Source organism: Tenebrio molitor, chromosome 9 (genome assembly GCF_963966145.1).
Source record: "Tenebrio molitor chromosome 9, icTenMoli1.1, whole genome shotgun sequence".
NCBI classification, from domain to species: domain Eukaryota; kingdom Metazoa; phylum Arthropoda; class Insecta; order Coleoptera; family Tenebrionidae; genus Tenebrio; species Tenebrio molitor.
The window spans coordinates 17,858,438-17,881,841 of record NC_091054.1 but is presented as its reverse complement, the minus strand read 5'-3'; the positions used below and the strand labels follow the sequence as shown (position 1 = coordinate 17,881,841).

The following is a 23,404-nucleotide window of genomic DNA, read 5'->3' as shown; positions in this document are numbered from 1 at the left end:
AGCTTTAATCAAATATTCAACAACCTTAATCTTTTAAATGAATGTGAATAATACAGTTGGGATTAAGTGACAGATTGCAAATTAATTTTGGTTTTTTTCATTTTCCATGACAACGAAAGGTATATTCATGTCACATCACATCACTATTGTATTCAGATTCTTATTTCCATTTTTTGTAATATTAATACCAGTATTTATGATTTCAAAGTGTACCAATAAAAAAATAGCGTAAAGTATTCGTGGATAATGTAACGGTTCGAATAGGTTCGATACGTTAAGAATTTTAATTTTTAATTAATTTCAACGAAATGTTTAAATACCGTTCATTTGCGACGGAAATGCTGGTCAATTGTAAATTTTATTAGATCTTTGTCCACAAGAGAGGTACCACATTCCACAAGTGAAATCTGCCAACTTTTCTTTGAAAAGACAGGCACGGGCCCGGTCCGAACACAACACAAAGATAACAGTTTTCAAGGGAAAAGAAACATTGCAAAATTTACTCGTTCGACAATTTGGGGAATCCAGTTAAAATCAGGGGATAATTGAATTAATGAATTTGATGTTAGCAGGTTTCAAATTGAGAGAACCACCAAATCAATGTTCATTAGGTTAATTTACCTTCGCAAATTTGTGGCATAATTAAAGGGCCAGAATTGCAAATTAGAAACAGAGCGCTTTATCGTAGAAAATAACTAGGATCGTTTGCACTTTTAGTTAGAAAAGTAACAAGGCAAAGTAGAAAGGGAGTCTGTAGAAAACACAGAGGACCGGGTAACGGTCAAGCCAGGTAGTCGTAGAAATCAGAGGTGTGAAAGAGAGAGAGAGAATGAAAATTACGAGTTAATTATTAATTAGAACAGTTTTGGGGAATCAAACCAATGTAGAACAATTTTTAGAAGTAGCAGATCAACGGAATTTAGTTGCATGACATGACACTTACGTTACGTAAGTTTCAAGCCCAATTTAGGTTTCAAAATAAGGTTAATTTGTTTCATTTTAATTCTGTTTGTTTCATTTTAATTATGTTTGTTTCATTTTAATTCTGTTTGTTTCATTTTAATTCTGTCTAATTCTTGGTGCTGATTTTTATTATTGTATAGAGTCAGTAATTTAGTGTTCTTTTTCAGAGTTCTAATTCAACATGGAAACGCTGCAAGCATTTGGGGCACTTTTCCAGATTCCGCATTATTATCGGAAATTTTCGCATTGTAAATTAAAAATGTTATTTTATTTTAAATTTTAATAAATAATTATTACAACAAATTATGTACTACTGCGGGCAAAAAAAGTGGGACATCAACGTCATTGTCTTGACTTTTAATGTGAAATAACCCTTATCTGATTCTAACCCTACTTTGAATTGTCATTAAGTATTGGAGATTGTAGGGAATAAGTGTAAGTAAGCACGTAGTGAATATTTATTTAATGCAAAGTCCCAATCAAAATCTACCTTTATCAGAAGAAGAGGGCATTTGGAAAAGGAAAATAGGAGTATAAAATAAAATTTTAAACTGTCAGCTAGAATAGTGTCAAATTTCTATGACAATAATCAAAGGCAAAATGACAATAAAGCTTGAACTACATTGAATTTTTCAAAACTGACAGAAGTTTGATGTCCCACTTTTTTTGCTCGCAATAGTACATTCGGTCTGCTCCTAACAAAAGTCTAAATTTAAACATTAAAATAATGGTGGAAAACGGAAACTGTAATTTCAAAAGTTCTAGAGATATCGAAAAGGTGTCGCGATCGGCGTAAAGTAGAACCGAGCTGATTGGTCACTTTGGTCAAGTAGGGGTTGCGAAAGTGGGGTGCGCCAGAAATGATAAAACTGAATGCGGAACGGAAAACGGGGCTTTTTTGATTCACTCGGGCCTTGATCTCCAAAGTAGCCGGAGGTATGTACGTTCAGTATTTCCAGCAGCCATTTTGTGACCACGTGCTTAACATTTACAAGGTAAATTATTTTTCTAATTCTTGTACTTAAATTGTAATTCCGGTTTAATTATTCACACATTAGTTCACTATCGTGCTAAAATAAAAATTATATTATTTTTTTGAGCATTTGATGACCACGTGACTCTTTAGATTCTTGAATTAATTTGTTTATCGCGAAGTATGTGATCTTCTTGCATTTATCGATTGGGGAAAAGTGCTCTCGACAAGGCGATCTAGTTTAAATTATTATTAAAAAAAGGGGACATCTTAATTCATTATTCGTCGCTTTGGGACTTTCTCTCGGTCGGGGGAAGCTGCCGCCAGTGTCCATCGTTCTCAATTAGCTGTTGGTCCGGCGCAGAGCACAAAGAGCCATCGCCAAATTTAGGTGGATCGTGACCCTTTAGGTCCAGCTGACACGTGAAGAGAGGTACCCTTGTAAGTCTGTTAGAACCTTTGCCCCTTTTATTTTACCCTTTATTAGACCAGGCTAGACTGAGAGGTTCCAGGACATCGCGTCGGGTTCAATTTAATTGGGGAAACAAGTCAAATCTAAATCGCATCACATAGTTCGCATCTCAGACTCGTATAATGCTATTCGCGCCAGAAACTTCTGTATTTGCCCAGCTTAGTCATTTATTCATGAGTCAGATCTCAATTCGTGGGCCGCGAGTCAAATTTCATTGGGTCAAATTTCCACCAACTTCTGTTATTAAAGTCATTTATTTATTTCTATCATTTGTTGGGACCAAACTCCACCACACTCGATTATTTGTTAAATAAAATTTAAGTGAAGTGTACTCAATCGTTTTAATTTTATTTTTGAAAAACCTTCCGAAGGTACGGCCTCGTTAGAACAAAATGAAAAATAAAACACAACGCAGGATCCATAAATATTTCTTTTCTCATTATTTTTGTTTCGTATTTTTCCGCAGAATTTCATCCGGGGGAATGCGGCAACCAACAATACACCAAATGAGAAAAAAAAACATCGAGGAAAAGTCAAGGAAGTCGAAATGTTTCAATAACTGGTCTTTAAAACACTTGCTCTAATTCGCGCGTGTTTTAAAAACCTTAATAGCCATTTATTATTTCATATACTATTATTCCATTATTTCGATTGAATTACTGAATTATTTTGATTGACAATTATTATAAACGTCAAAAAAAATCAACAATAAAAAAACGTCAAAAACAGAAAAGCAACAATGGATGTTAAACATTAAAAACTCAAAGCGGGGACTGTTGGCATGGGAGTCGGTTACCGAGATAATTTTTTTCTATAATGAATAATTATTAAAGGTTACACAATTATGTAAAATTTTATAAAATATAAAATATTTCTTCTAATTTGTCATTGCTTGAATCTTCTATTGTTCCAAGGACTGACGCTGCATTACCCCGTTGTACTGCAATGCTTATTCTTTGGCTCAAATAAGAAGTTGATCTTGATTCATTTGTAATCTTCTGTATTTTCTGACCAATCTCATTAATTATTTTTTTTGCGTCATCACCCCAAGGACCCAAAGTCGCAATAGCAATAAGGGGCGCACTCGAATTCCCGTCTGACTTATTTCTTGTCATAAAGTAATGCAAAAATTTTCGTCAGGTAATCATCAACTGATATAATCCATAACTCGAGTTCCCGTCAAGGGTAAAAGAGCGCTCCAATAAAAAAAAAATGTTAAAAACTTTAAAAAGTTACAAATACCGTGTGATCAACAATTATACCGGGTATCAACCACCAAACCTGGCCATAGGCACATTACACATATTAAAATAATATATGAGTTGCTATGAAACATATTATTGTTTCGTCAAATTTGCCCAATAATTGAGCTGTGATCGTTCTTCCCTTTTCCAAATTTCAAAAGTATTTCTACTTTCTACGTTACCTACATCAAAAGTTTCCTGATGATATTGTTTGTACGGATGATAATTATAGCTCTCAATATGACATTACATAATAATATTATTTCATAGTCAGTTGGGATATGGTAGAAAAATGTCTTCTATACTGTACTTTTTGTAGAAGATATGGACCTATTCGTTACACTAAATGTGGCAACATTTAAAAACATTCTATGCATCCCAATAGTCTGCAAATATTTCATTTTTGTTGTATCCTTGGAAATGAGAGGGAAAAATCAAAGCCGTGTTGCCGTACGCTATTTGAGGTAAAACGAACATAAAATTACTACTTGGCAATGCTGGAAATAATGAAGAAAATAATTGCAAACCTGATCAAAATCGTTCAAAATTATTAAGCCACTGGCTAGTAAAAAACAAATAGTCAAAATCTTTTTTATTATTTAAAATAAATGAGATCAAAGCTGCACCTTTTGGGCCCCCATATCTTCAAATCTAAGAGGTATAGAATTTTTTAATTATTTTTCTAGTTATTTTCTAACATGAATTGACATTACCTCATTGAGTTGTTCCGCGAATTTTGGGGCACCCAGTATATAAATGAGCGTTATTCACAACATGGAATTCATGAGGATGGTCTTTTTGATGAAATTACCAATGTAAAATCATTTATAAATCCTGAAAAAATTAACCATTGGAATAATTCTAAAATTCCAGTTCAAGAGAGGTGGGTTGAAATGTTCCAACATTTTCAGAAAAATGATATAGTATACACTAATGTTTCTAAAATAGTGCAATTTGGGCTATGCTTACCAGGAACAAACGCACCGACTGAACGCGTTTTTACAATGGTGAATAAATTGTGGACCCCTGAAAAAACGCAGTTGTGTGTTGACACAGTTAAGGCAATGACTATATAATAGTAAAGTGCAATTTATCAAGTAATTGCGGCGAATTTGCTCATTTAATATCTAATAATGCAGACATTTTAAAACAAGTTCATTCAGCAGCAAAATACTTACAAAATAAGTTTTTATTATTATTTTTTTTTTATAAGTATATTTAATATTTGTGAATTTGTGTAAACTCAACTCAGGTTGTTTTTAATTTAATTAAATATGTAAATATGTAAATAAAGGTGTTTTATTTGACTTTTTTCATTTTCGGCATGCTATCTATCGGACTGTCCCTCCTCGGCCAATTTCAAATCTGGTCACTTTAATCTTACTTTCGTAACAGTGCTTTCAATAACCAAGATTTTTTTATGACGGGAATTCGAGTCTAGAATTTGGGGTGCATTTCTGCCTTGACGGGAATTCGTGTCCAGGATCAAAGGGCCTATGTCCAAGCCCAGGTATAAAATATTATGCTGACGGGAACTCGTGTGCACCGGCAATAGGTACGAAATGGTAATTATATAAGTCTCCACAGTTACGTATTTCGATTTTTTTGCATTTTCTTGTAGGCGAGCAGCTTCTCCAGCTTTTTTTTGAAGTTAATTCAATATATGATTTAGCCAATGTATCCGTGCATGTTACATCCCATAAAAGAGGTTTGCCACGTAACCAGGGAATTAGAGTTATACCGTCTGGTCTTTTGTTGTCTTTTCGATAATATCCATTTGGTTCTCGTATCGACGGAATTTCAGCAGATGTTAGTGCTCGTTTAACAAGGTCATTGATCATTCCATGACGTGCTCTTCTTCCAGCACTTCTGTAGCATGATAGACCATGATGGCCCAATTTATCGACAATTTCGCCGCATATACATGGGTGGGGAACACACATTGGAATACCAAGTCGTAAACAAATTGAAATTCTGAAACATTGATTATCTAAAAGAGTACCTAAATTTGTAGAAGGGAGTGCATGTAGCCAAGCTCCAGATTCTTTTTCTTGAAGAGCTAATAATCGGGCTTGGTCTTTGTCTGTAGACATTCTATATAATAATATTTTATGACAAATATTGTGAATTTTTTCATCCCAAATTTTCTGATCATAAGCCGTTGGAATTTCCAAAGGTTTCATGTTAGTAATTAAACTCCAATTTAAAATTGCTTCTTCATTAGCTGAATCATTTAGTTGCGAAATTGAATTTGGAAGTATAAGTGACGATAATTGATTAGAAGAGTTCCAAGATCCAAGAAATGCCGGATAACATAGTTTGTTTACATCTCTAAGACCAAGTCCTCCTAGCTTTATCGGTAAAGTAGCTTGAATCCAACTGTTATCAATTATCATTTTCCAAATTCACGTTACAAATTTTTGAAACAGATTGCCGTAGGACATTGTCATATTGTTTTAGTTCCAGTTTGGAACGCCAGCAAGGTGTACATCTAAGTAGGTGATTCATTTTGGGTATAGAAAATGCTCTTTGCATTAGATAAAAAGCCATATGTGATGGTAAATGATACATGCGAGTGGTCATGTTATCTAATTCAGAAGTCCGTATCTCTAATGCTTTTGATAGCCCTGTGTCATATAAAGGACAACCTAGTATATATGTATTCTCTTGTTTTAAAAGCTTAATTCCAGGTGCAATGTATCATTAGATGTCACTGCTAGTTCACATTTGGAGAAATTAAGCTCTAAACCTATGTCTTTTGATCTACTTACAATGGATTCCAAATCTTGAAATATATTTTCTTGATCAGAAATTAATGTACCATCATCCATATACCAAATGTTGAGCTCAGAACAGAGGGAATTTATTATAGATTGAATACCAAGACAAAATAAAGAGGTTCTTAATGAAAATGAATTGTATGTTCCTGAAGATATTATTAAAGAAGCCAGGTCGGTTATTGCCGCGAAAATCTGTATCATTATATGAAAAAGAATACAATATTTCCTGTGCCTGGAGGAAATGCAGAAACATAAAAGGTGATTTTGATGGGAACAAGCAGCACAAAGAATTGTCAAGGATTTTCAAACGAATTACCTGATTGTAGTGGCGCTAACCTCATCAAAAGTGAGGATGTCGTTAACATCATCAAAAGCAAAAATGTCGCTAACGAGAATATGTACTGTCAAATGTGGTGGAAAAGTGTTTAAAAAGTGTACATTTAATTTTTATTAACAATGTTATTTCCGGTTATTTCAATTCAGATGTTTGTAATTTTGATTAAAAAAGAATAAAGAAACTTGTGAAAATGTACTTATTTTATTTTTCTAGACAATAAAATTTTATTTTACCATGAAGAAAACAGTAGATAAAATACCATTTTATCGTTCAGGATGGAATAATAGTTATTTTTATATTAAGTGCGTGAAGAGAGTGTTTTTTGTGCATGAAAAGGTCTTTTACGCCGAGACGAAGGTCGAGGCAGTATAAGCCTTTGAATGCACAAAAACATCTTCACGCACGAAATATAAACAATATTTTTTCTATAATTGATTCAAAAAATTGAAATTAAAAATTCAAATTTTTGAAGGAACCCTGAAGTTTCAATGCAGTGACCATGTTGCTAGGTAACTAATAAAATACAGTGCGTGAAGTGAAACACAGAAATAGTCGTGTGCGTGAAATCGCATTTCACACACTGTTTTGTATGGTTTCTATGGTTTCGATCTTACTAACAATGCAAAAAGAAATACAAGTTAGACAATGACCCACTTCAGGCAGCGATAACTATGCGTGAATTTCAATTTTTTGAATCAATAATAGAAAAAATATTGTACTGCATTCGAGGATTACCGGCAAATAAAACTCTTGAAAATGTACACTCCCTTGTGCCAAAACATTTTCGCGAGTTTTATTTGCCTTATAATCCACTCATACAATAAATATCTATTAATCTATTAGTAAAGTAGCCAAAATTGGCTAATTAACCCTATAGAGTTTATGTAATGTCATTAATGTCAATAGGCTTGTCCGACATCGATTGAGGCGCCAAGCGGCGGAGTGCGGCGTTTTTCGGTGTTGGTAAACAAACAGTTTCGTATTTGACGACGTGTGAAATCGGCTTTTTCAAAGTAAGAAATTAAGATTATTTAGAAAAGACAAAATGAGTGTTCAATCGGGGAGGTGTTTGCTGTGTTCCGGGTTGCAAAAATACCGAAAAAAAGAATCGGTACAACAAAGAACCTCTTATTAGTAAGAATTAAAAAAACAACAATTAATTGTTACTTTTTATAATACAATAAATAAACAGTTGACGCATAACGCAGTTAATTTCAATTGCATTAATAATTTACATGATTAAATATACGTTAAATATACTGGACAAAGTATAGTCCTACAGAAACTCTAGTGGAATTCGGCTTTGGTTGTAAATTTATGTTTGTCACTTGAAAAATAGAATTAATTTTATGCTGCAGGAATAATCCTACTGATAAACCGTCGTCGGTCGTTGGTTTGGGGTTCGCATTGTTAGCTTCAGGCAGGGACGTTATAGGTAGTGGTAAATAAAAATATAGATATCGGTAGAAAAGAATTTTATTATTACAAGATGACAAAATTATCGTCTTCATCAGAATCGTCTTCGTGATTAACATGTATTATGATTTCGGAGAATGGTACATCACTTAGGTAACTGTTTTCTATTGTTATGACGTGTTTTACGCAACTTTCCCATAGAGCCGCATCGAATTTATTGGACTTGTTTCTAATTAAATCTACGACTGACGCGCTTAAATTTGGAGTGTGGTTGCCCTTTCTTATCGCATGTTTCACCTGACTCCAAATCAATTCGATTGCATTGAAAATGCAATAGTAAGGGGGCAGTCTTAAAACTGTATGACCTTTTTCACTTGCTAAGTTGTCAACAACATAAGATTTAGTCGTGTCAATGTTACTGTCTTCAATAACTTTTAAAAGTTCAACTTTCGTTCTTTTCGCTCGCAAGTTAATATTTTTCGCTTCCATAAATGTAATGATTTCTTCCTTTCGTGAAGACTGTTGGGTTTTCCATCAGCAGTCGCGAATGGTAAGCAACGTTGTCCATAACTATCACAAAATTGGGAGGTAATTTCGGTAAAATTTGTTCTTGGACCATTTTTCAAACATATTTGCGTCCATATCTTGATGGTAATCACTTAATCAGCTGATGAATTGACAATATTTCTTGCCGACAAAACTAAACAATCGGGCATGACTTGGAGGAGTATCTAATATACATTTATTTGTCTTATCAACCCATCCCATTTTGACAATATCGTGAGTGTCGTACCACGTTACGGTCAATGTAAACAATGTTATGGTTTTCACTCCGATATCTTCTAATTTCATTAATACATTGAGTTCTCAGAACTCGAAGGCGCTCCGTTTCTATAATGCTTGAACGCTTGTTGTATTTTTTGTAGGTAAATTCCAGTTTTTGCAAAATTATTCGTAAAGATTCTGTGGAATAGCTGAATTGAAACCCCCGTTGAATTAATTTATTTTTGAGACCATCCAGTGTAGGTACTTCTTCGTCTTTGTACATTTGATATATAGTTAACTTAGTTTCTTCTAACTGATTCTCTCCCAGTGAATTTAGGATCGTTGCTTGTTTTTTTCAAACTTTCCGTTTCAGTGTGTAAATTTTATGAATTGTACTGTAAGGTTTTTTAAGCAGTTCGGCCGTTAATTTCACCGGAGCTTTCACACCAAGTTCCATTAAAGATGCATAGAGTGTTCTAATTAATAATTTTGCTTCTTCCGGTAGATGATTCCTTGTATGTGCATCTAAATGAAAATGAAAAAATCATTAATGTTTTTGTAATAATATAAGAGTGAACGTATGTAAATTACCAATTTTGAATATCTATTGGCCAGAAAAAAAAGATAAATAAAAATTAAACTTATAACTAATGACTGATAGTTTCTAAATAGATGCTCTAATAAAATCTAAAATTCAGTTTTAAATAACATATTCCTATATACAGCTTGTGCATTCTCAAACTCGAACATGGGCAATTAACATTTTATTGAACGTTTTTACTGATTCCTGCTCGCCAATTGAACTTACAGGTAAGGTAATGGTATCAATAGAGAGATAAAATTATTGCGCTTGAAATGATACTAATAACAAGATTAAAGGTGCTATTTTTATTTTAAAATACTAATTTAAAACTTGGCGATTTTTAAATATGACATGCCATGATTTTCAAATTGGACAGCATTAGTCAAAAAATGTAGTAATTATTTACGTTAAAATGAATAGTTACTCCATACAGATTAAGACAAATTTCTCTTGAAGTAAGTTTATGTAAATCGCGGATACTGAATATCCCCAGGAAGTACAAATATCATCCCTACAAGACACAGTGTTATCAACAGATTTTTGCTGTTGATGAAGAAAGTAAGAGTAAAACCTGTTATGAAATACAGGAGCGTGCTAATGATCGTCGCTTTCTGTCGACAATTTGCTTCACAGACGAATCTACTTTTACACTAAATAACGAACCAAATGTTCAAAACACGCGATATTGGGCTCAAGAAAACCCTCGAGTAAATATTCCTACTAGAACTCAGTATCCTCAAAAAATTAATATCTGGGCTGATTTTTAATAACATATGAAATAAAAGGAAATTTAAATACAGCAAATTATTTAGATTTATTATTAACTAAGGTAGGAACTGCATTGTAATTTTTTCAAAGAATTTATACTTAAACTGTTAATTACTTTAATATTATAATTTAATTTTTGATGTATCGAAATAATGGCATAATATCTAATTGTTAAATGCCTATGTTCGACTTTGAAAGTGGACACCCGGTATAATATACTTACGGTGTACATTTTCTACTTCTTCTATTTCATCATTCAAGTCACCAACAACGTCGATTTCTTCATACGGATTATTTTCGTTAGAATGTTGTTGAATACTATCAATATTGGTATTTTCCCAAGCACGCCACATTTTAGTCAAAAGTTAAGACAGTTATGTTTAGTCAAAAGTTAAGAGAGTTGTTTTCAAAAACGTTGTAGCTTTATTCAAGCTCTGCTCAAAACTACGGTTTGGACGTTCTAATCGGCAAATTTCAAGTTAGCGATGCAAACCGCAGTTGTAGCGCAAATATTTGCAATTCTCTTGCAACGGAATTTACAACCCAATTTCAAGTTCAAACTGCCCGGGGAGCAGTGCAGTTGCAGTTGCAGTTTTAAAAGCAAAACGAAGAAATATAATGGAAAATAAAGCGTAAGTACAAAATGTATTTTAATTTATTTATCGCAGATGTGTAAAACGACACATTTTAGGAAAGGTCAAAAAATTTTAGAGTGGAAGGAACGGCTGTGCTTGTCGAAGAAGTCGAGAAGCAAGGGCTCTATTGTTTGGTCCTCTCAAGGGTCCGAATTTAACCCAATTCCACCGGGACAGAGGATGGCAGCAGGTGGTAGACGCTGTCAACGCTGTGGCTCCCACAGTACGGACGGCAGCAGAATTGCGGAGTAAATTTAAGGACCTGAAGACAAGGTCCAAACATAGAATCAACGCGATTAAGCGAGAGGGCCGAAAAACTGGGGCCGGTCAAAATGAAGCCAATACACCCCTTTCTGCTGTCGATGCCAAACTTGCCCAATTTATTGGTACCGATAGCATTGAGGGGATTGCTGGTGGAGTTGACCCCTTCAGGCGTCAAGGTAGGGTCACATAAGTCATATTTTTTGTACTTCTTATCATTCTACTTACAGTAATCAATCCCGGTCCTTCGACAAGCACAGCTCACATTCCAGATGTGATTATATTTGGTATGTATGCAATAATTGATATTTTCAGTTTCAGATATTTTTTCACTGTTTTTCCACTCGTTTTTTATGTAGAACAATTAAATAATAGTACTGAATATAATTTAGAACCCATTCCCGAAAGGCCACCCCTTATAGATCTTCCGTCCTCATCCCTTAACCCCGTCAATACAAATGAAGGTATGTACATTTCGAACTACATGTTTTATTGATACACAAAAAATTAAATCACCAATAACATCCTGTTATCAACACATTTTTTATAAACATACGAAAAACAATTTAGAATTAACAAAAATATTATGAACATAAATAGTTATTTTTATATTAAGTGAGCGAAGAGAGTGTTTTTTGTGCATGAAAAGGTCTTTTACGCCGAGACGAAGGTCGAGGCAGTATAAGCCTTTGAATGCACAAAAACATCTTCGCGCACGAAATATAAACAATATTTTTTCTATAATTGATTCAAAAAATTGAAATTAAAAATTCAAATTTTTGAAGGAACTCTGAAGTTTCAATGCAGTGACCATGTTGCTAGGTAACTAATAAAAAACAGTGCGTGAAATGAAAAACAGAAATAGTCGTATGCGTGAAATTGCATTTCACACACTGTTCTGTATGGTTTCTATGGTTTCGATCTTACTAACAATGCAAAAAACAATACACGTCAGAAAATGACCCACTTCAGGCACAGATAACTATGCGTGAATTTCGATTTTTTGAATCAATTATAGAAAAAAAAATATATAAATCTGTTTAAAAATCATAACATTAGAAATTTTTGTTTATCGGCCAGATCCCAATCCTGTAGCGAGTCCTGTAGTACCTCCATCTTCTACACCAATCCTAAAACCACCCCCACTTCCCAGACGAGGCAAAAAAAGGACGATCGAGGCGGTATTAAAAGAAGTTGAAGAAACGACATCCTTGCAGAGAGAAACCAACCAAATCTTAGGAGAGTTGGTTTCTGAAATGCGACAAACGCGGTCCGACCTGAACAGTCGTTTCGACGAGTTAATAAATTTAAAAAAATTAAAATTAGAATTATTACAAGAGGGGATAGAACTGAAAAGAAAAAAATTAGATATAAATTAAAAATATATTGTTGCTGTTTTGTTATTTTAATGGTTAATAAATGAAAATTATTAATCATTTGTTTTTTTTTTGTGCAACAGCTTTTACTTTATGCAACTGAATATATATCTGGAAAAAAAATTGAAAGGATAAAACACATCGAAAAACCTAAATTATCGTGTGAAGTGTCTTGCAATGAGATCTCTACGAATATCCATATAATTCCCAGGGATGACCCCATGGCAAGGTTGTAAGTCATTAAGGAGAGGACGATCTTCGAAATCATCCACATCTAAATTGTACTGAATGCAAATATTATGCAGCACACAACAAGCAGCAATTATTTGACAGACCTTACCGGGTTCATAAGCAAGTGGACGGTCTAGAACACGCCAACGACTCTTTAAAACACCATTTGTTCTTTCAATTGGGTTTCTGGTGGAAATGTGAACAGAATTGTACAAATGTTCTGCCGGTGATGTTACATTTGCCACTGCTGTCATAATCCACAGTTCCTGGGGGTACCCGGAGTCCGCAACTAACCAACCTTCAGGAAAAGTACCACCCTCTTCAAATGCATTCCGTACAGCTGAATTTCGCCAGATGTATGAATCATGATTTGAACCTGGGAACTCGGCAAAAACATTGTAAATTTTCAAATCTGGTCCCGCAATTAATTGAACATAGATGTAATGGTAGAGATGCCTGTTAAAATATTGTTCCGGGGCATTGCCGGGTGCTTGCACTCTACAATGTGTACAATCGATTACTCCCAGTATATTTGGAAATCCAACTCTATGCTGGGTCAATCCTAGTTGGTAAAATGCCTGTTTAACTTCGGTGAATTCTCTGGCATTTGGAAAACGATTAAACTGCTGCGAAACGGCTACTAGAGCGCTTGTCACTTTACTGCTCGCGTTTGAAATAGCTGATTGTGAAATTCTTGAACTGCCTCCAACTAACCATTGAAATCCACCCGAAGCATAAAACTGCAATGCAACATATAATTTATGCGTAGGTGTGAGATGTTCGTAACGTCCTCGCCTTGTATTTCTTTTCAAACTTGGTGTTATAACTTCCAGCACATAATTGAAAACACGACGGTCCAGGCGTGTTTTCTGGAATAGATTTCTCTCCGACATTTCCTGAATAGTAAAAGGTATTCTTGCTAACCTTTGTTCTTCTTCGTCACTGTCGCTATCACCATGATTAACTAATTCATCCACAACTAATAAAGCGGCCAAAACCCGCCTAGCTCCAGCCATTTTCACGCGGTAAAAATGACAGAACAGAATGCAACTGCTTACAACCGTCCAATACGTGGTTGCAAATAGCAGATGCAAATCGCACGACAATTCGAACTTGAAATCGGTTGTAAATTTATTTGCAACGTTGCCATGGGAAACGTAATTTGTCCCGGTTGTAACTCCACTTGAAATTGGCCCATCAGACAGCTGCAAAGGTGGTTATTGCCGAGTGTGTGGCAGTAATACACACAATACATTGTTACACAAAGACACATCGGAGCAATTGGGTGAAATTAACAATGATGTAAATGTCTTAAATTCGAGCACTGCCTTGCCAATCAATGTCATTTTGTCAACGGCACTGGTGCAGGTGCAAGATAAAGCAGGAAATTTCACCCAATTACGAGCTCTTCTAGACAGTGGCTCACAGTCAAATTTCATTACTGAGTCAGCTTTGAAAATCTTAAATTTGCCATCTTACAATACGAACATCACGTTATCTGGGGTAAACAACAGTCACAGCAAGGTAAAAAAAGGTACCACGCTAATTTTCAAATCGAATTTCAATAAATTCCAAGCTGCAGTAAAATGTTTAGTGTTGCCAAAAATCACTCAAAACATCCCAGCGAGTCCGTTAGTTTACGACACTTTCAAAATCCCTACTAATATAAAATTGGCGGACCCGACGTTCAATAAACCCGGTCCGATTGATCTTCTTCTCGGAAACAGGCTGTTCTGGAAGGTACTGTGCGTCGGCAAGGTGCAATTAGGTCCCGCCAAACGGTTGATAGCTCAAAATACTCAGCTGGGATGGATTTTGGGCGGTTGTTGGAACACTAACAAAGAAAACACAAAGACGATCTGCACTTTCTCCAGCAAGAACTTGGAAAAACAGATGGTCAAGTTTTGGCAAATTGAGGACATAGACCATAAACCAATTCTGTCCAGAGAACATGAAAGGTGCGAGAAACAATTCCTAGAATGTCACCAACGGCTTGCTAACGGTAAATTTCAGGTACTATCGCGGCCATCCAAAAGTGAACGATTTTTTTTAATAGTTTGATTTTTACTTTAAATCATAGGCGTCCTAAAATGTCAAAGTTTGACACTAGCGTTAAAAAAAAATATTGAAACTATTTTTTTAAAATACCACATCTCACTCCGATTCAGATAGCTAGGGCTATTGCAAAGCTAGAAGAAAATTGGTCGTTGGCGGCTGTGGCAAGAGAATTACATTGCAGTAAGACTTGCATCTTCAATATAAAGAGGCGTTGGCAAGAAAACAGGCTTGAGAGGCCAATACGAATAGGTGTTGGAAAGGTTTCTTTACTAACGTTTACTTTCATTTTAATAATGTATTAATTACTTCACAGCCTCATTTTAACAGATTAACTCCACAGGAAATAAGTGCGTCAACCAATACAACATTAAAATTGGTCCAATTGGACTAATTTCACCAAGAATTGTCTCTTTTAAACAATAACAATTTAGTTTCTAACAAGAGTAAAATCAAATCTCTTAACCCCTTTATCGACCATACAGACGGATTGATCAAGGTGGGCGGAAGATTGCGTAATTCACGTTCAATAAGTGCATATAAAAAATTTCCTATTTTGCTTCCAAAGGGACATTTTGTCACGACATTAATTATCAGATATGCTCACGAATGTCAATTACATGCAGGTCATGAAGGCACATTAGCCTATATAAGACAAAATTATTGGCCAATTGCGGGACGTGGTGCTGTACGACAAGTCATACATCTATGTATGTGTTTCAAAACAAATCGTACCACATTCAATCAAATCATGGGTGATCTACCATCCGATAGAGTAACTCAAAATCGTCCTTTCCTAATTAGTGGTGTAGATTTTGCCGGTCCAATTTCCCTCAAGGAAGGTAGAGGTCGCGGTTAGCGAATAGTTAAGGCCTATATTGCGTTATTTATATGTATGACAACAAAGGCAGTACATGTTGAATTGGTTGGTAATTTGACTACCGAGTCATTTCTAAATGCACCTAAACGTTTGATATCGCGAAGGGGTATGGTTTGAAAACTTTACTCTGACAACGCCACGAATTTTATTGGATCAAAAAACGATTTACAAAAAAGAATTCAATCTGATCACAATATAGAATGGCATTTCATTAGACAACGTAGTCCCCACATGGGAGGTTTGTGGGAAGCAAATGTGTCAAAAATCATTTAAAAAGGGTAATTGGGAACGCGAATTTGACATTTGAGGAACTGTACACTGTTTTAACCTCTATTGAAGCAATCTTAAACTCACGTCCTCAGTGTCCTCTTTCCAACGATCCCAATGACTTATCCTATTTAACCGCCGGCCACTTTCTCGTCGGCGAGCCTCTCAATGCTCCAGCGGAGTTCGACCTCACAGATGTCAGCATCCATCGACTCTCACGGTGGCAACACGTCGAGCGAATTCGACGACACTTTTGGAAGCGTTGGTCCAACGAGTACCTTACGACGCTACAACAACGGACCCGGTGGATCACATCCAAGGACAAGGTGCCGCATGTGGGTTCATTAGTGCTAATCAAGGAAACCAATGCACCTCCACTGCAGTGGAAACTTGGCCGCATCACTCAGCTGCACCCCGGACCAGACAAGGTGGTGCGTGTAGTGTCAGTGAAGTGCAATTCAAGTGAATTCAAACGTTCGATAAACTATTTGTGTCCGTTGCCCACAGGCTAATGAATTTTCGGTAATGCGGTTAACAATCGAGCGTTTTTATTTTAATTTTTTTTTTTGTTAATTATATATACAGAGTGATCACAAAAAAACGCCCCAGCTTATATCTTTCTTATTTGACATCCGATTCAACGAGCAATACATCAAATTAAAGGGTTTAAAAAGTAATATAAACTGGATATAAAACGTTGCCCTTAGCAATCCTCCCTTGCAAGGGTTATTTGCATTAATAGCAACATACAATTTTCTTGGTACAGTTAGATTCATTATGTTTTTCTGAGTTCAAAAATATAGCACATCTATATATTTAAATGTCATTCTAATTTCTAATTCTAAGAGGAATAAGTAGAACTTGTAATGATTTGAATACATTACTTTTTCCGCCAAATATTTGAACCTGCGCAAAACGGTAACAAATGTGGTCGTGATCGTCATCGAATCGGAGGAGCCCTACGTTGTGATTTTCTTTTGGCGGAAAAAGGTTCGGAATGCAAACGGTGAGGGTTCCAGTTGGAAGAGTGCCGCAAATAAAACACACATGTGAGGGACGCAAAATACCTTTTATTAAAAATGCCTGTAATAACTTTGATGAAAAAAAAAAAAGAAACGAATACAAAAGGACAGAAATTAAGTTTAACGGAGTACAAGAAATTAACTAGCTGAGTACTTTACAAAGATAAACGACCAGATGAATGCAACAATATTTAAAATAACAGAGAACGGGTACATAACAGACAAAATGACAGGTTAAAGCTTGCAAAACAAGTAAACAAATTAGAATGCAGTTATTACAGACAGGGACGGATGAAAAACCCTCTTCAAAAACCGTATCCCAGGTATTACTCATATTTTACAATTCGATTACTGACAAAAACAGTGTTTAATTTGGGACTACGCGGTCAAGGTACGCCAACGGGAGTTTAGAGCTGGAGGTAACAAACTTTCGGCCGCGCGGGGACTCAGAAAAATAATCTGAATCGTCTTGAAAGCAGCGACATTTATAGGTACTACCGACCAATTCCGAGTGATATAAGCGTTCGGGGTTGTACGATGAGCTTCTCAGAGTCGCATACAGCAGAACTTGTTCCACCTTCCCCAACCAACCGTTTACCGACAAACTGCCGAGGTCCCTATAACTGCGACGGGGGCTTCACGTCAGCTTCTCAGAGTCGCATACAGCAGAACTTGTTCCACCTCCGTTATACGGTCCTACATAATCGTCGCCCCCACGGAAATGTGACTAAACATAAAACAAAATGGACGCACGCGGTTCGGACGACGGCCCCGAATTTTCGAAATCACCAGATTGCTACAAAAATAAACCTCCCGGGAGAAATATAACGCTTAAAATTAACAAATGGGCGCTTCTTAAAGAACCAGCATGCAACAAAATGAAATCTACAACATACCCTTACCACGTGGTCCTGGTCCCAAAACACAAACACAAAAAATAGGCAACGAAATTGGGATAAATTACCCAGGTGAATTAAAACGTCGAATTCCTCACGGGGGCACAAAATATCTACTCGGGACGGTAGTGGAATTGATTCCGATTTAACTTACAAATTTGAGAAACTGGATCGCTCTTCGCAAGGTGTGTTCGTTTCGAAAAACCAAACAAAAGTGACCTACCCCCTTCAACTACGCGCGCGAGATCCTCCTTTACCCCCGCTATATTTCCGCTCGCAGAATTCACCACTCCCCAGGATTACCAACCCCATCCCTTAGTACCGAGTCTAGCCGCTAGTACTATGGCGCGCTCTCGTGGCGGTACTAAGGTACTAGATTAACACACTACGTATAGAGGTACCGCCATTCCATTCCTCGCGAGAGTGGATTGTAAGATAAAGATATCAAATGCAAATTTCACAAGTGAAATAAGGAAGACAATAGTTTTGGGGATTTTTTTAATGAAATAATGGCATTACTACAATGTCAAAAATATGTTAGGTTATGTCGCCCATTATTAATGAAAATTTTTTAACTGAAATGTTTTACTGGTTGCAGATATCTTTTTAATTAAAATTTACAAAAACATCACTAATAAAACCCAAACAAGTTACCAAATTTTTAAACGTTTAAAAATACAATATCAAAATATATTTTGAACTGCTCTTCTCATTCCCATACTTTTATGTAGATACTTACGCAGCAGATTTGTAGTTCACGGTTGGAGCACGAACTCACAGACAGTCTCAATTTTTTTAGCCATTGTTCCCTCCGTACTCTGTTTTTGACTTCTAATATTAAATTGCGTGTTACTGTATATAAATATATGTAACGAGTGTCTTACCGTTTGGAACATAAAACAATTTAAATCCATTTTTTCTAGAACTTGAACAGCCGCTAACACAACACTTGTTACTGACCATGTTAAAGTATTAAAATAAACCCAAGTAACTAAACCAAGTTAAAAGACGTAACGAGAACAAAGAAATAAATGACAATACTTAAACACAAACGAAAACTGTAACGAAATAATAAGTTAGATGAATCTTGAACGAGGATTATTAAATATGCAGCAGAATAATGACACTAGTTTTTGTCAAATTACGTCAAATCATTTTTAGATTGTGTTTTTTTTATCCCCAGTTTGAGTAGATTGTGCGACAAGGACAGACAAAAAAATCACTGATGGCGGTACCTCTATACGTAGTGTGTTGATCTAGTTACCTTAGGCGGTACCGGTAATAAAAATTTAAATTTTAAACTGGGTCACTACAAACTTTATTCGTAACAGGCCATGAATTACTTATGAAGACATTTTTGTAGTCATGGAAACAATATTTATTAAGTATGTAATACAAACAATAAAATTAACAATTTTTTTTTTCAACTGCTCTCATTAAATTGAGCACCATTTTGTTCGCGACACTTCGCGTGGCATTCAGAAGGCTTTCAGGTGGCGTTTCTCTGCAAGTAGTAATTTCTATTATTTCCGAAATATGCTTGCAACATATCCACAATTTCATTATTGTTCATTTTATTTCACAACAGGAAATTGGAGAAAAAAATTAAACAAAAATTATGACAAAATAAAGTTTATTTTCAAAATAAATGTTTATTTTTTTGTGTTTCCATGGCTACAAGAATATCTTAAGTAATTCATGGCCTGTTACGAATAAAGTTCTACTTATTCTTAATGATTTCTAATTGAATTTTATTTATTTCTTATGTTAGAATAACATTTAAATATACAGGGTGTGCTATATTTTTTAACTCAGAAAAACATAATGAATCTAACTGTACCAAAAAAATTATATGTTGCTATTTAAAAAATGTAAGTAGACCCTTGACCCTTGTAAGATAGGGTTGCTAAGGGCAACATTTTATATCCAGTTTATAGTACTTTTTGAACCCTTTAATTTGATGTACCGCTCCTTAAAATCGGATTTCAAATAAGAAAGATATAAGCTGGGGCGTTTTTTTGTGATCACTCTGTATGTATATCATTGTTCATAGTATTACGGTATTATTGAAACAAAAATATGTATGTACACATTCTCATTTTTATTTCAATGGTGGGCGGCATGTTGCATTTCTGTTACGTCCAACTGTACCCACGAAGGTCTGGACGGGTGCTTACACCCCCACCCTCAGTTTTCTAGAAGTAGGTAGTATTTAAGGTAAAATTTTGTAAATAGCAGATAGAGAATAACTAGAAACCAGAGACGAATAAAGTGCTCAACAAAAGTGACAGTTATATTTTCTCTCGAATAAAGACGTCCATCACAAAGCGTTCAATTCGATCACAACAACCCAGCAAAAACACAGCAGACAAAAGGGTTACAGTCCTAACAGGGATTACATCCTTATCATCTTCAACGCGTCCAAAACTTAAAATCAGAAGATCCACCACGTCGAATTGCATTTTTTGTCAATGGCTTCTTCAATAGGTCGTAATTGACCAGTTTTATCGCCAGCTCGGTCACCGGACTTAAACCCTTGTGACTTTTTTTTATGGGGCCATTTAAAACAGATTGTGTATGAGACTTCACGATTGATTTTTGCTTGACTATCTAATCTATCTTCTTTCACTTTTAATGGACGCACCTAGACATTGGCGGGTCCCAGAATTTACGATCAAAATAATTAAAATTTTATCTGGGTTTAGAAAGATTTTTCGAAAAAATGGTAAATAGAAAAGTAATTTGTTTTGATGAGTTCTATCACCGTTTAAATTTTCTTAACGCATTTCACTAACATACTGTATCTATATTTTCACTTTCTTCCAGCACTTCACTGTTTTAATAATGTCGTCACTTATTGCACTTTGTGTTGCACTCACGTTTTGTTTTGTCACGGTACGGTCTAAGTCTACATCATATTGTAATAAGTAATAACCCAGATATCGCCAGTCTTCCGCCAAAATCCGGACATTTGAATTATCGAAAGAAACCCGCGAAATTGAACAACTTGGCCATGTCATGATCGTCCTTGAAGCGGTAGGACCCCTACGTTGTGTGTTTTGTACAAAATGGCGGCAGACTAGCGCGGGGTGCAAATGGCGGACCTGCAGAGTGGACAAACTTCGAAATAAAAATGCACAAATCGGTGGGAGGACGCCTGTATTTATTTTGTGCATACATGAATAGATACATTCTCGTTTTCATTTACAGTGTTACTTGATCTGGGACAAGATCAGTTAATAAATTGAACAATTTAGCGAGGCGACTTAACAAGACACAACAAGAAATATATAACAGCACAATAATAGTTATTTAGGCAACGAGGTTCTGTGTAAATTGGGTTTTTCTAATTGCCCGAGGTGCCAGATTGAAATACGAGCGTAGCTAGGATTTTAAGGCCTCAAGGGCAATTAGAAAAGTACAATTTGCACAGAAACGAGTTGCATACTAACTTTCATTGTTTGAAACGACGCCCCAAAGCTTCCAAATCTATTAAAAATGATTTCGATTTGCTTTTGACAGTTTTGACAAATTTTTCGAGAAATGAATGTGTTGTCTAGGGCAACGGTTGGTTAGGTATCTGCTATTTTTTGCTTTAGAGCAGTTAGGAGGCAGTTTACAAAGGAGTAAAATGAGAATTTATGACAGTTGGAAGCAATAAATTTGTTTACCGACCTCTTGCAACGTGGAAAGTCTGCGCCACGCGTCGACACCCGTAACATCGGCCAAACACGGGCCTCGGTTTTCCTTGGGGCAAATGAAGGGCCGTTCCCTAAATGAACTCCCGTTTCTCTATTTACAGTGGCGGCCAAAATAAAGTAGGACACCTCTTGAAAGGCTTTGTTCAAGAAATTTAGTTGTATAAACTGGGCTCAAAAAACAATTCATTGACAATGACATTTAAACGTCAAACAAATTTGAAAGTTTTTGCTTCAAAATGCCTCAAATTCCAAAAATTATGAAATTGAGGATTATATCAAAAAAAGAGGATGGATGGTCGGGGCGCCAAATTGCTAGACATTTTAATTTGAATAAAAATTCGGTTTGCAAAATTTTAAAAAAGTGGAGAGAAGAAAGAAGTGTAGAAAGGAATCCAGGGGTCGGTAGGAAAAGAATTTCATCACAAGTTGAAAATGAAAATTTAATAAACGTGCTAAGAGAACATCCATTTCATACTGCGGTAAGAGCTGTTCAAGAGTCAAACTTTCCTGGGTCAAGCCGAACTGCTAGAACCGATACAGCAGAGTGAACTCCGTTGTCGCGCGGCAGCCAAAAAAATTTTGCTAAAACCAGGGCATAAAGAAAGTCGTGTAGGATTCGCTTTAGAGCATCTGGCTTTTGGACAAAATTTCTGGCACAACATTGTCTTCAGTGACGAAAAAACGTTCCAATCCTCAGCTAGTGGTAATATTCGGGTTTATCGCCCGCAGAACGTTAGATATGAAGAACGTTATGTAAATCAGGTAGAAAATCGTAAGTTTTCGGTAAATATGTGGGGCATGTCTCCGCACGTGGATCTGGCGTTTTATGCCACATCGAAGAACGCCTCACCAGCCATGTTTATATAAACCTGTTGCAAAATGTAATGGTGCCCTCAGCCACGAACTTATTTCCGGAAAATGACTACGTTTTTCAACAAGACAATTGTCCTGTGCACACGGCAAATATTGTTTCAGAATGGTTTACAGACAACGACATTTCTTTACTTAATTGGCCCAGCAGAAGTCCAGATCTAAATCCTATGGAAAATCTTGGGCAGAACTTGTAAAAACTATAAAACGGCAAAACGTAAGACCACAACATGCCCAGCAATTATTAGAAATCCTTACTAATGCATGGGAGACCATTACGCAGAACTACTGCTTAGGTTTGTGTAATTCCATGACGCGAAGGTTAACTGCAGTTATAACTAAGAATGGTGCGATGACCAAGTACTGAGTCCACAGTTTCTCTCGCTGCAATGGCTATTAATTAAATAAAGTTCTTTGTTCTCCCTTTACTTTTCCTTTACCTCTATTCCTCTTAAGCAGTGACCATAGACCATAATCCCCAATCTTCAGAGAATCTAACCAGTATATACCCTAGGCCTAGATAAACCATCACAGAATATTAATGGAAATTTCTTGATTGTAATTCTAACCTTACTCTTTGTCCACAAGTCCACAAAACATAGAAGCATTGGAATGGTGTTGGTTGCGGATATTTTGGTTAAATGTAACCAGAAGACCCGCAACCAACATTACTTCAAGGTTTCGAAGGTTGTTGCCACAAAACCTAACATAACCTAACAATTCTGAAAGACAAACGTCAACAAGTCATCGTTACACTGGGGGAAAAAAAGTGTCTTACTTTATTTTGGCCGCGACTGTACGTGGCTGGCGCAACATTATCGGTTAACGGTTTTGCACTTCTTTACCCGAAACTCAAAAATGAACTCGCCCAACCCAACGGATTCCAACGGTGCGTCACTAACGGACTGC

At 35.9% G+C, this 23,404-nt stretch overlaps 1 protein-coding gene across 1 annotated transcript; it reads right to left on the bottom strand.

The window, feature by feature from the left end:
* Window positions 1–11,459: 11,459 nt before the first annotated feature.
* Window positions 11,460–13,856, bottom strand: LOC138139496 (putative nuclease HARBI1). The gene has a single exon (XM_069059791.1). The coding sequence runs from the start codon at window positions 13,818–13,820 to the stop codon at window positions 12,729–12,731; it is 1,092 nt and encodes a 363-aa protein (XP_068915892.1). The 5' UTR covers window positions 13,821–13,856; the 3' UTR covers window positions 11,460–12,728.
* Between the last annotated feature and the right edge of the window lie 9,548 nt (window positions 13,857–23,404).